Genomic DNA, 12,372 nt, shown 5'->3' on the forward strand with positions numbered 1-12,372 from the left:
CTGGTCTTGCAACCTAAAAGGTCGTAGGTTTGATTCCTGGGTAGGATACTGCCGTTGTAAATGGTAAATGGACTGCATTTATATAGCGCTTTTATCCAAAGCGCTTTACAATTGATGCCTCTCATTCACCAGAGCAGTTAGGGGTTAGGGGTTAGGTGTCTTGCTCAAGGACACTTCGACACGCCGAGGGCGGGGTTTGAACCGGCAATCCTCCGACTGCCAGACAATCGGTCTTACCTCCAGAGCTATGTCGCCCCCGTTGTACCCTTGAGCAAGGTACTTAACCTACATTGCTTTAGTATATGTCCAGCTGTATAAATGGATGCAATGTAAAATTCAATGTCAAATGTTGTGTAAGTCGCTGTGGATGAGGGCGTCTGCTAAATGCCTGTAATGTAATGTTTTGGCTACCCCAGAAGTAATTCCTGATGAATTGGCTCAGGAACATCAAGAGGTGTTCCCAGTGTGTGCTGTTACTCAAGTCATGGCATGGGATGAAAAGAGTCAAAGCTTAATTAACAAGCTTAGCTCAATCAATTAATCAATTAAAGTTCTGCCAATGAGATTTACCAGATTGACAGTACCCAATGCATTTTGTAGTATTTTTCTTTGCTAATTGGTACACAGAATTATAAAATCTCAAAACATCACTCATACCTTTCCTTGCTAATAGTGCTCCATGCTGAATAAATGTTTTTGGTTTGAGTTATCAGTGTTTCTCAACCCCTGGTCCTGGGGACCCACTGTGTATATAGATTTCTCAAAGCCAATCTCTTGATCAATTAAAGTTCTTGAAAATGTGTTTGAAGGAGTGGCCCTTCAGTAGCTTAACAATTGTTTAATTGATTGTATTTATTGTTTAATTTTAATTTGTTAATTTGAGAGAATTGAAAACCAACTGATTGGCTCAACTATTTAAGTGTCTGTCAGTAGGGACAGGGAGAGGAAGGTGAGCTACTGATCATTTGTACTGCTGGTGCTTTTAAAATTAATTTAGTCTTTTTTTTTTTTTTTTTTTTTTTTTTTTTTTTTACAAGTCTTGTTTTTCTCAGTTGTTTTTAAGCCTTTTTGGTGTTCCACCATAATTGTGTGTAAAACAATGCATGTTTGGCTTGTTGCCATTTTCTGTCAGTAAACTCCATTTATATTACACAAATAGTTTCAGGTTCCCAAACACTGAGAAAATGGGACCTGTTAGGATATTTTGCCCTTATTCGTGGAGTCAAATGCAGGACGATGAGGAACACGCTGACAAAGTTTCCTCAGAGGATTTGTTGTTTAATTCAATGCGCAAGGGAGAGACAGACCCAGCACATTCGGGCGCTGCGCTGAGAGAATCTCTGCCCATCACACTGTGTGGTGTCTAGATATACAGTTTTCCTTCATACACATCAAAAGGTTGAGTTAAGTGGCGGACCGGAGACAAATGGTCTTGTCCCTTCCTGTGGACCCTCGCAGCCATTTAGCATAGGAATGTGACCTCCTTGCCGCAGACACTAGAGGTGTTATACGGAGACACACTACAGAGGTGCTAGACATACAGGCATACAAACTACAGACACAGTGATGGCAGAGAGGGAAACACAATACACTACATACAGTCTAATATATATATAGTAATACATGTACCTAAAACAGGGAACCTATCAGTCCCCCATTTTGTATTTGGGAATATGGTGCTAAATGCCATATTCCCCATAACCTATTCAGGCCTTTACCCCCAGTGAGCAAGCACATGGCAACAGTGGCAAGGAAAAACTCCCCTAGAGTAAAGGGGAGAAACCTTGGGAGGAACCAAGGCTCAGCAGGGGGGACCCATCCTCCTCGGGTTGGCCTGTGTACAGTTCTGGTGAGAGAATCAATTTCTCACAATTTAAAGATTGTCCAGAAGTTTTCCTGGGTTTTTCAAACCCCACAATTGACAGTTTACAACTCTCCATATGTCCTTGTTGCATTGGAAAGATCCCCATCCAGTTTGATTAAAAGTATGGTCCCAAGTCCAGATGTATCCACTCGCGTTGGTGCACATTTGAGAACTGCGGATCCGCATATCTTTCTGCCTTAAGGTGTGTTAACACAAACCGGCTTCCCAGTACTTTGTGGGGAAGAAGGATTGAGCTGCGCTTCATGTTGTGTTGGACTCGTGTACTTTCTCAGACGAGTCAGGTGAATCCATGTTGGTATTCCGGTCAAGCGGGCAGCTGATGGGGTGGTGAGTAGCACAGTATGTGGTCCAGTCCAGAAACTGTTAGGATATTTTGCCCTTATTCGTGGAGTCAAATGCAGGACGATGAGGAACACGCTGACAAAGTTTCCTCAGAGGATTTGTTGTTTAATTCAATGCGCAAGGGAGAGACAGACCCAGCACATTCGGGCGCTGCGCTGAGAGAATCTCTGCCCATCACACTGTGTGGTGTCTAGATATACAGTTTTCCTTCATACACATCAAAAGGTTGAGTTAAGTGGCGGACCGGAGACAAATGGTCTTGTCCCTTCCTGTGGACCCTCGCAGCCATTTAGCATAGGAATGTGACCTCCTTGCCGCAGACACTAGAGGTGTTATACGGAGACACACTACAGAGGTGCTAGACATACAGGCATACAAACTACAGACACAGTGATGGCAGAGAGGGAAACACAATACACTACATACAGTCTAATATATATATAGTAATACATGTACCTAAAACAGGGAACCTATCAGTCCCCCATTTTGTATTTGGGAATATGGTGCTAAATGCCATATTCCCCATAACCTATTCAGGCCTTTACCCCCAGTGAGCAAGCACATGGCAACAGTGGCAAGGAAAAACTCCCCTAGAGTAAAGGGGAGAAACCTTGGGAGGAACCAAGGCTCAGCAGGGGGGACCCATCCTCCTCGGGTTGGCCTGTGTACAGTTCTGGTGAGAGAATCAATTTCTCACAATTTAAAGATTGTCCAGAAGTTTTCCTGGGTTTTTCAAACCCCACAATTGACAGTTTACAACTCTCCATATGTCCTTGTTGCATTGGAAAGATCCCCATCCAGTTTGATTAAAAGTATGGTCCCAAGTCCAGATGTATCCACTCGCGTTGGTGCACATTTGAGAACTGCGGATCCGCATATCTTTCTGCCTTAAGGTGTGTTAACACAAACCGGCTTCCCAGTACTTTGTGGGGAAGAAGGATTGAGCTGCGCTTCATGTTGTGTTGGACTCGTGTACTTTCTCAGACGAGTCAGGTGAATCCATGTTGGTATTCCGGTCAAGCGGGCAGCTGATGGGGTGGTGAGTAGCACAGTATGTGGTCCAGTCCAGTGAGGGCCGAATGTCTTTTTCTGGAAGGACTTCACCAGGACTTGGTCTCCAGGTTGGACTGCGGGGCTCTCCTCCAGGTCTGTCACTGGATCCGGTTTTGTCCGTGGGTCCTGTGGTACACACTGAGATAAAAGCTTACAATATTCCAGCAACTTATCTCCCATCACATGCAATTCTCCTCCTGCAATACACAAATCCCCAGGAGTCCTCATGGGTCTACCTGTTAGCATTTCAAAAGGAGAGAGTGATTCAGGATTAGTGGGGCCTGCTCTTAGGGAAAGAAGTACAGCCGGTAAGTGTGAAACCCAGTCTTTTCCAGTGCCTGCAAACAACTGTTTGGTTAGTTTGTTTTTTAAGCTGCGGTTCGCACGTTCCACCAGACCGGAGCTTTGGGGATGAAAAGGGCAGTGAAACTTTTGTTTAATCCCCAGTGCTCGGCATACTGTTTTAATGATTTTTCCTGTAAAGTGAGTACCTTGATCACTGTCAATAGCACATGGCAAACCCCATCTTGGAATTATTTCGGTTAATAGCACTTTGGCTACGTCAGTTGCTGTGTTGTGCGCTGTTGGAAATGCTTCTACCCATTTAGTAAAATGATCAATGAGCACCAGCACATATTTCTTTCCCCTACATCCTGGTAGAGGACCGATGAAATCAATTTGCAATTGGGCAAACGGTTGTTCTGGTCTGGGCTGTTGTCTCATTCTCACTTTGATGGTTGGTCCGGGGTTGCATCGAGCGCATGTGATACACCTGCGGACATAGTCATTGATGTTAGTGTTTAATTTCGGATGCCACCATGTTTGCTTCATCCGATGTTGCATGCGCCGTGCTCCATCATGTCCTAAGGAGTGATATAAGCTAACCATAGTACTCATCAAAACAGCTGGTAAGATCACCGTATTGTTTGGACCCCTCCATATGTTGTCTTCCCCCAGCTTTCCCCCATTTTCCATCCACAGCCATTTTTCTGCCCTTGGGGCTGCATGTTGCAGTTGTTCTAGCTGTAAAACATTTTCTTTGGGGGATAACTGGGCAGTTTGCAAAGCTGCAATGGGAGCTATTACTTCTCCATCTGTGGCTGCCTTTCTGGCCCATTCATCTGCCCACCTATTCCCATTTGAGTGTGGGTCTGTACCTTTTGTGTGAGCTTTAATTTTAATTACTGCCACATTCTTTGGTAGTTCAATGGCTTTATGCAATTTTTCTACCATTCCCCCATTTTGTATGGGTGATCCTGCACTGGTAAGAAATCCCCTGTTAGCCCACAAGGTCAGGTAATCATGTACTACTCCAAATGCATAACGTGAGTCAGTGTATATGTTTACATTGTTCCCTCCCATTACTGTACACGCTTCCGCCAAAGCCCATAATTCCGCAACTTGTGCTGACTGATTCACCAGTCTACCATGTTTAACTAACTGTCCGTTTTGTGTACACACAGCCCATCCCGTGTGTTTTTTTACCATCTATATAAAAAGATGAACCATCAACATATAGGTCAAATGCACCCTGAATGGCGATTTCTTTCACCCTTTGGTTATCAAAATTACCTTCCCCTTCTACACAACAGTGATGAGGTTGTCCCTCATCAGGATTTGGGAATAGGGTAGCTGGGTTCAAAGTAGTTATACGTTTTAAATGTACTGATTGTACTTTGCGTGGGTTACACTTCACACCATGTTTTGCCAGATGTTTTAAAATAATATCTAGGTCTCTGCAATGCGTGTCCATATTTCTGGACGAAATTAATAAATCATCGACATATTGACGCACACACGATTTAATTTCAGGGAGGCTATTAATTACATCAGCTAACGCACGGTGGAACAGGGTCGGAGAGTTGTGAAAGCCTTGGCTAAGTCTAGTGAATGTATATTGTTTATTTTCAACAGTATCTCCCACAGTTGCTGCAAGGAGCTATCTCCTGTACCGGAGCCATGTGGAGGGGTGCTTTATTGTGAGAATGTGACCTCAGACCTGATCTTGCGCCCCCCTTGTTTACACCACTATGGTATTTATTTAAACATGCAGCCCACGAAATTAAATCGCTACAATCCTTCGGTCGAAAACCAGCCTTACCCGCTGTGTCTCGGTATAAAGCTACACTTCCCTCGAGTACATTCATCAGGAAATCGGGGTTATCTTTACTTGGATTGTCACCTGCATTACCATATGTGGAGTACAAACTGTATTTCTCGTCAATATACCTATCAAAAGGTTCATCTTCGCGTTGTTGGCGGGTAAGATATAATGAATACAGATTGGAACCTGTACCTAGAGCTTTATAAATTGTCTTCCTGAACTTTTCCACTGCTTCCTCCATCTCAAGCGTGGATGTGAAGCGGACAGATGCCCATGCAGAGTTATTAAATTCCCCTAACTCGCTCCATACAGCACTTGGACATTTTGCCTTTGTTAAAACATAAACGTCGAAAGCATGTAATCCCCCCACCGTCATGTACTGTGCTATTTTCTCCCAAAACGCCATGTTCGGGTCATCTCTTTTGAGATCGGGTAATTCCCGAACCATGCTACGCAAATCAGAAGGACTTAGTGGTGTATGTTTGATTTGTGTTATAATACTTGGCTGTCCCTCACTCCGATCCGGATTCGGAATCGAGTCTACTGCTATGGGGGCCATTGGGGCACTAGGCTCTGCAGATATACTATCCATAACTTGTGAATATGGGGGGGCCTTGTACAAATCCTCCTGTACCTTAGCTAACAGTTTGTTTTTGCTGTCTAGTTCGCTACGACACCTTTGCAGCTCATCTATTTCACTACGGCAGCGCTCCAGCTCTCCCTCATATTGTATGAGTTTGTGTGCTGCGCTCTTATATGCCATCACTACGCACATTGCTGCATATTTACCTTTCTGTTTATTATTTTTCTGTTGGGACCACCATACGTTCAATGCCTTCTCTGAAATTACCCCGGAATCATTTTTGCTAGGGAATGGGGGGTTAGTTCTAATTGCTTTCCCATATCTTTTAACCATAGCTTTTAATGCCGCTGCCATTAGATCCCCGCATAAAACTTCTTTCTCCGTCATCATTCCCGTAGTTGGTAGCCCTTCAGAATTATGCGGATTAGCTATTATGAGCCGAAAGTATTAACTACACGAAAGGAAAAATATGCGCTTTTACTCTTATATTATATGGGTTATATATACTATATTGTGTACACATATAACAAACATATCACGTAGGCCTAACACAACAATACGTTATTCTGTAGACATGACAACACTGATGGAGCTCCGAACAAAACAACATTGAGTGCACTTTCTCGCATTCACTCGCATTGGTAAACAACCAAGGTTCTCTTCTTGCACACACTTTGGCACGCAGCCCAGTTTTTTCACAATTCGCAGTGTTACTCCGAAACACTTAGGCTACTAACAGCAATCAGCAACACCAAAACTTGTCCAACAAGTTATTAAACAGACGCTCCCTCGTCTGATGGTTCCGAACCGAAACGTGTTTGTGTGTCCACTCCCGACACACACGTTACTAAACAGCTTAAGGAAAATGGACGCAACTTCGCCCTTGAGCCCGACGTGGCTCGGAACGTGTCCTTCTGTCAAATACCGACACACGTTACTAAACAGACGCTCTTCTTGGCGTAGTGGACCCGACGTGGTCCGGAACGTTACGCGACTTCACCCAGCACGCAGACGTTACTAAGGAAAGTGGACGCTACTTCGCCCTTGAGCCCGACGTGGCTCGGAACGTGTCCTTCTGTCAAATACCGACACACGTTACTAAACAGACGCTCTTCTTGGCGTAGTGGACCCGACGTGGTCCGGAACGTTACGCGACTTCACCCAGCACGCAGACGTTACTTAGGAAAATGGGCGCTATTTCGCCCGTGAGCCCGACGTGGCTCGGAACGTGTCCTTCTGTCCAATATGACACACGTTACTAAACTGACGCGTTACTCAGCGTCGAGGACCCGACGTGGTCCGGAACGCTGCCGTGCTCTACTTCAGCACGCAGACGTTACTGAACAGATTGACGCTCCCGCGTACTCTGTTAATACTGCTAGCACTACCACATTAAAATGACGTCAACATTAAAAGACAAACTCATTATCAGTTGTTACATCAAAGTCCCGTCCACGTAACTATTTCTTAAAATACAGAACAGGAGTCACTTCCCAATTGCACCAAGGAAAATCAACGCCTAATGAAGGTGGTAAGTTGTGTTTAATAAAAGATACTCACCTTCTTGTTGATTCTCGTTGTTTCAAGTGGAAGATATTTCCTGTCCCTTCGTGGTTGCCAAAACTGTTAGGATATTTTGCCCTTATTCGTGGAGTCAAATGCAGGACGATGAGGAACACGCTGACAAAGTTTCCTCAGAGGATTTGTTGTTTAATTCAATGCGCAAGGGAGAGACAGACCCAGCACATTCGGGCGCTGCGCTGAGAGAATCTCTGCCCATCACACTGTGTGGTGTCTAGATATACAGTTTTCCTTCATACACATCAAAAGGTTGAGTTAAGTGGCGGACCGGAGACAAATGGTCTTGTCCCTTCCTGTGGACCCTCGCAGCCATTTAGCATAGGAATGTGACCTCCTTGCCGCAGACACTAGAGGTGTTATACGGAGACACACTACAGAGGTGCTAGACATACAGGCATACAAACTACAGACACAGTGATGGCAGAGAGGGAAACACAATACACTACATACAGTCTAATATATATATAGTAATACATGTACCTAAAACAGGGAACCTATCAGACCCAACTGAGTTCACCTGTCAGTTTTTAAGTGAATCAATTTGCTATGGAACCTCTTTCAACTGAAATTATTTTCCATATAGTGCATACAGCACAGTAAATGAAAGCATAAGTGAATGTGAATATGGGACATTTATTTTTAAGGGCATACATTACTATTTCTGGCATAATGAGGGTTCAAGGGGATAATTTGTCATTCAAAAAGGCCAATTAAGAACAATTAGCAGCTCATTGTAATACAAAGCTTACTACTATGGTTAGAACACACACTGGCGTACATACGGGTCTCCAAGATCAGGACTGAGAAATTGAATTCAGTTATTATGGATGCTTGTCTTAAGAACATTTTGGTTGCATTCCAGTGGAAATCAAGCTATCAAACATGGCTTTAGTTAATACCGTAAAGAACTTGTCAATCAAGATATTAGCAAAATGTCGCTGTCGCCTTTTTTGTTGAAGTTTATTTGTTTATTTATTTTTTATAAAGTACACTTTATTTGTATACTGCACTCTTTGTTTTATAGACAACGTCATAAAGACAGGTCAGAGGAAAACTGCACTTGAATGGTACAATATGATATTGCTGTGCAAATAAATTGATCTCGTCTCATTTTGCATTTGTGTTATGTGATTTTCAAAAAGCTATTACAAAAAAATTAATTTTGTTTTTCTAATTCATGCTGCTTGACTGTTTGTGGTTTTATATGACAAAGGTTGTCAGAGGGTGGTGGATGTTCAGCGTTGTGTCCGTCCATAAATCAATCAATCAAATTTTATTTTTACAGTGTATTTTACAGCAATTGTCACAATACGCTTTACAGACAACCCTGGCCTAAACCCCCACAGGAGCAAGCCTAAGGTCACAGTGGCAAGAAAAATCTTCCTGTGGCAGATGGGAAGAAACCTCGGAAGGAACCAGGCTCAAGGGGGATACCCATCCTCCTCTGGTCAGCTGAGGGTGCCGACTGGTGACCAACATGTCAGTCAGTTTTACAGGGTTTATGTGGCTTAGCTGATGGGTGGGGCCGGGTGGCAGTGATGGGGAGCAGCAGGTGGCGACAGATGTGGGCAGGGTGGAGGCAATGATGAATTATAACATTATTTTAAGCTCTGAGATTAGTACATTCGTTAACATCATGCAGGTTTCGCTCATTATCATTTGCAAAGCAATTAGGAGCCTATTGATTCACTTCAGCCATTAATATGATCAGTTTTTTACCTCATTTTATGTAATGTAATACAATACTATATCAATATGGGACTTTTATTCTTCACTGCATCCATAGATATTTCTGACATTATGTTGTCTAAAGGGGATAATTACTCCCTCAAAACATGAAAAAAGTCATTAACAGCTGGTTTAAATTCTGGTATTGCGTGGAACGAATGTGGTTGGAACGAAAACCAACATACACGGCGGGTCCCGAGGACTGTGTTTGAAAAATAACTGCTTTAGACCACAACTGCAGAAAGGGAACTATCGCTTTAAGATTTTAAAAAAATAAATCGAAGCCCTCTTGTAATACATTCGCTTGTCAGCTAGCTAGGTAAGCCTTTTATATTTATAGATTCTCCCTGGTTTCGGGAAACATTTTAATCAAGGAAATCCACTGTTTGTTAACACTGACTGTCATCTGGCTGGCTACCTAGTCCCCTTGGTCCAGCTCTGGCAAGAAAGACATCTGACTGCATCCTCACAGAATGAACGAAGACGGTACGTTATCTTTGAAATACACGATGCAAACACAGTACTGATTCCAACTCAACGTGTTTGCTTTTTCCTTCTTTTCTTATAGTGCTATTAGATTAGTCATCTATAACAATAGATGAAACTCGTGCTACTAACATTCATTATTGAGTATCTGTAAGATATGTTACCTTCTATTTCAATCTGGTAAATTCAGTGAATAAACAGTAACTTTTTGTTCAAATTTACAGAAATGATGTAATGTTCAATTTTGTTCACTGCAAATTGCATGTTTTGTTGTTAGAACATCAACAAAACATGCCAATTGACCAGGGTGCCCAAACTTTTGCATAACAGTGTATATGGAGTAGGTACTTGTCTAACTGGATTGGGGATAAATTCAGATAGATTTTTGTCAGAGTTGGTAGAGTATTTTAGGGTGCAGATGAGGCAGGATCCAGACGTGGTCGCAACCCTCCGCACTCTACTAGAGTTCTTAAAAAGAGACAAAGGTACATAGTTTGTGTAAAACGGGCCTAAACACCATAAGTGTTGGGGAAACTGGTGGCAAGTTTACTCTGGACACAGTAACAACTATTTTATCTAATGTCTTCTAATTTTACTAAATGAATGTGTACAAATGCTATTTTTGTTGATAAGTCATGGAGATGTCAATTTAAATATTTTATATTTATATAAATATTAAATAATTGTTTTTGACTCCAGTGAGAGACTGTTGGAAATATGAGGACTTGAATGTGTGATGGAGTGAACCGAGGACGTGATTGGTCCTAACAAACATAGGACATGTGATTAGCCCCAAAAAACAGAGGACGTGATTGCTTATGCCTAACAGAGGATGTGTGATTGGTTCTGATCGGTTCTGACTGTACAGCCCTGTGTTGTGATTGGTTTCTGACTGCAAGGCCCTGTCCGTTGATTGGTTCTGACTGCACGGCACTGTGCTGCGATTGGTGCGGGTGAAACCATCCAGGGTCTGAGGGAGAACCTGATGCAGGCCATTGACCGGCTGACGGGAGTGGACTCCTCTGTGGCCGTGTCCTCAGGAGGAGAGCTTTTCCTGCGTTTCATCAGCCTCACGTCGTCCCTGGAGCACGATGTATCTGTCTCTCACGTGCGCGCACACACACACACACACACACTGAATATGCACTTGAAACACACTAGCAAAATATGAAAACCATCCTGCAGATCCCTGAATGATTTTAATGAAATCTTTCACCAGTAAAAATGTGCATATGAATGACTAAATTTTACGGTTAATGGAACTGATTCATTTGGGTTCATTTTCTCTTTGGGTTCATTGTTCTGTTTCAGTCCGCTACACTAGGGTAAAGTCAGAGGTTGAAATGCTCTCTGACTGATTCCATTAGACATTAGGAAGAATTTTTTCACACAGAGGTCAATGTGTGGAATAGCCTGCCAGGTCATGTAGTAGAGGCAGAAACTCTGGGGATTTTGAAGACTAGGCTTGATACAGTGTTAGATACTATCTAGTCCATAGGTAATCAGAGCACTAATTTAGTTAGGAAAATGCATCGTTGGGCTGAATGGCCAGTTCTCATTATTATATTATGTTAGGTGCATTAATTCCCTTGAGTGAAGAAAAATGCTAGAAGACCCTAATACCAGAACTGGGTAACAAATGTATTCTGTTTCTCAGCAGCAAAAATCATACCAGAGTGCAAAGCTGAAATATTCAACCAAGTGCACACATGGTCATGATAGCCTGACGCATGTTTGCCTTTAGACCCTCCTGCTGACAGGCTAACAAGCCACCAACATGATATCAGGAGTCTAAAGAAATTAACCAGCTGCACTAAATGAGGACTATAACAGGCTGTTTCTTTTCCTCAGGATCTGTCACGATGCAAGAAAGTTATGGTTGAAAGAGGGGAACTTTTCCTGAAGAAAATCTCTCTCTCCAGGAACAAAGTCGCCAAGCTGTGCCACACCTTCATAAAAGACGGAGCGGTGAGGGTTATCGTGTTCTGCGCCCTGTCCCAACACTCTTCAGACACAACATTTCAGTAGGCAGAGCAGATGAGGCTCCTTCTAAATCTCTAAATGTTTTGGGACATTCAGGTGCATAATTAGCATGGAACAGTATACGAAAAAAAACAGAGAATCTGACACACACGTCACTTTTGCTGTTGAACATTGCAAACATTGTTACCCTCAAACTGAGCTGAAGTGCTTGTTTGTCAGAGGAGAGTAAAAAGAGTTCTGGGGGCCCCCCTGTCCTGTTCCTGCCTCATGTACGCGCTCCTCATTCCCTCTCGCAGAAAATCCTGACGCACTCGTCCTCCAGAGTGGTGCTGAGGGTGCTGGAGAAGGCAGCGGCCGAGAAGAAGCGCTTCACCGTGTAAGTCACAGAATCCCAGCCGGACTCTGCAGTAGGGGTGTGCAGAGACATCATTATCTATATCTGTATCTGTATCTGTTTCTGTATTCGGATAGAACACTGGAAGTCACGTTAAATCGGGCAAATGTTGTATTTTCTCACATAATATTTATTGGCAAGGCAATCGTTGTGCCTGCAAAGGATCAAATTGATTTAATATTGACATATAATTAATTATGAAATATATTTCCACATCCTCATACTGTACTTTT

The 12,372-nt window shown here is 43.0% G+C and overlaps 2 protein-coding genes and 1 long non-coding RNA gene across 3 annotated transcripts in view; 1 reads left to right on the forward strand and 2 right to left on the reverse strand.

The window, feature by feature from the left end:
- LOC118213033 overlaps window positions 1-12,372 on the forward strand; it is a 199,754-nt gene that overhangs the window by 56,725 nt on the left and 130,657 nt on the right. The gene's annotated exons all lie outside the window — the stretch shown is intronic.
- LOC118213384 lies at window positions 1,081-8,499 on the reverse strand. Its single transcript, XR_004762403.1, has 2 exons — window positions 8,052-8,499; window positions 1,081-1,191 (listed from the first exon to the last, which is right to left on the reverse strand). It is a non-coding gene; the product is annotated as an uncharacterized LOC118213384 (long non-coding RNA).
- LOC118213377 (protein NYNRIN-like) lies at window positions 1,519-4,781 on the reverse strand. The gene is made up of 2 exons (XM_035392294.1): window positions 3,283-4,781; window positions 1,519-2,228 (listed from the first exon to the last, which is right to left on the reverse strand). The coding sequence occupies exons 1-2, from the start codon at window positions 4,766-4,768 to the stop codon at window positions 2,062-2,064; spliced, it is 1,653 nt and encodes a 550-aa protein (XP_035248185.1). The 5' UTR covers window positions 4,769-4,781; the 3' UTR covers window positions 1,519-2,061.

Source organism: Anguilla anguilla, chromosome 14, assembly GCF_013347855.1.
Source record: "Anguilla anguilla isolate fAngAng1 chromosome 14, fAngAng1.pri, whole genome shotgun sequence".
NCBI classification, from domain to species: domain Eukaryota; kingdom Metazoa; phylum Chordata; class Actinopteri; order Anguilliformes; family Anguillidae; genus Anguilla; species Anguilla anguilla.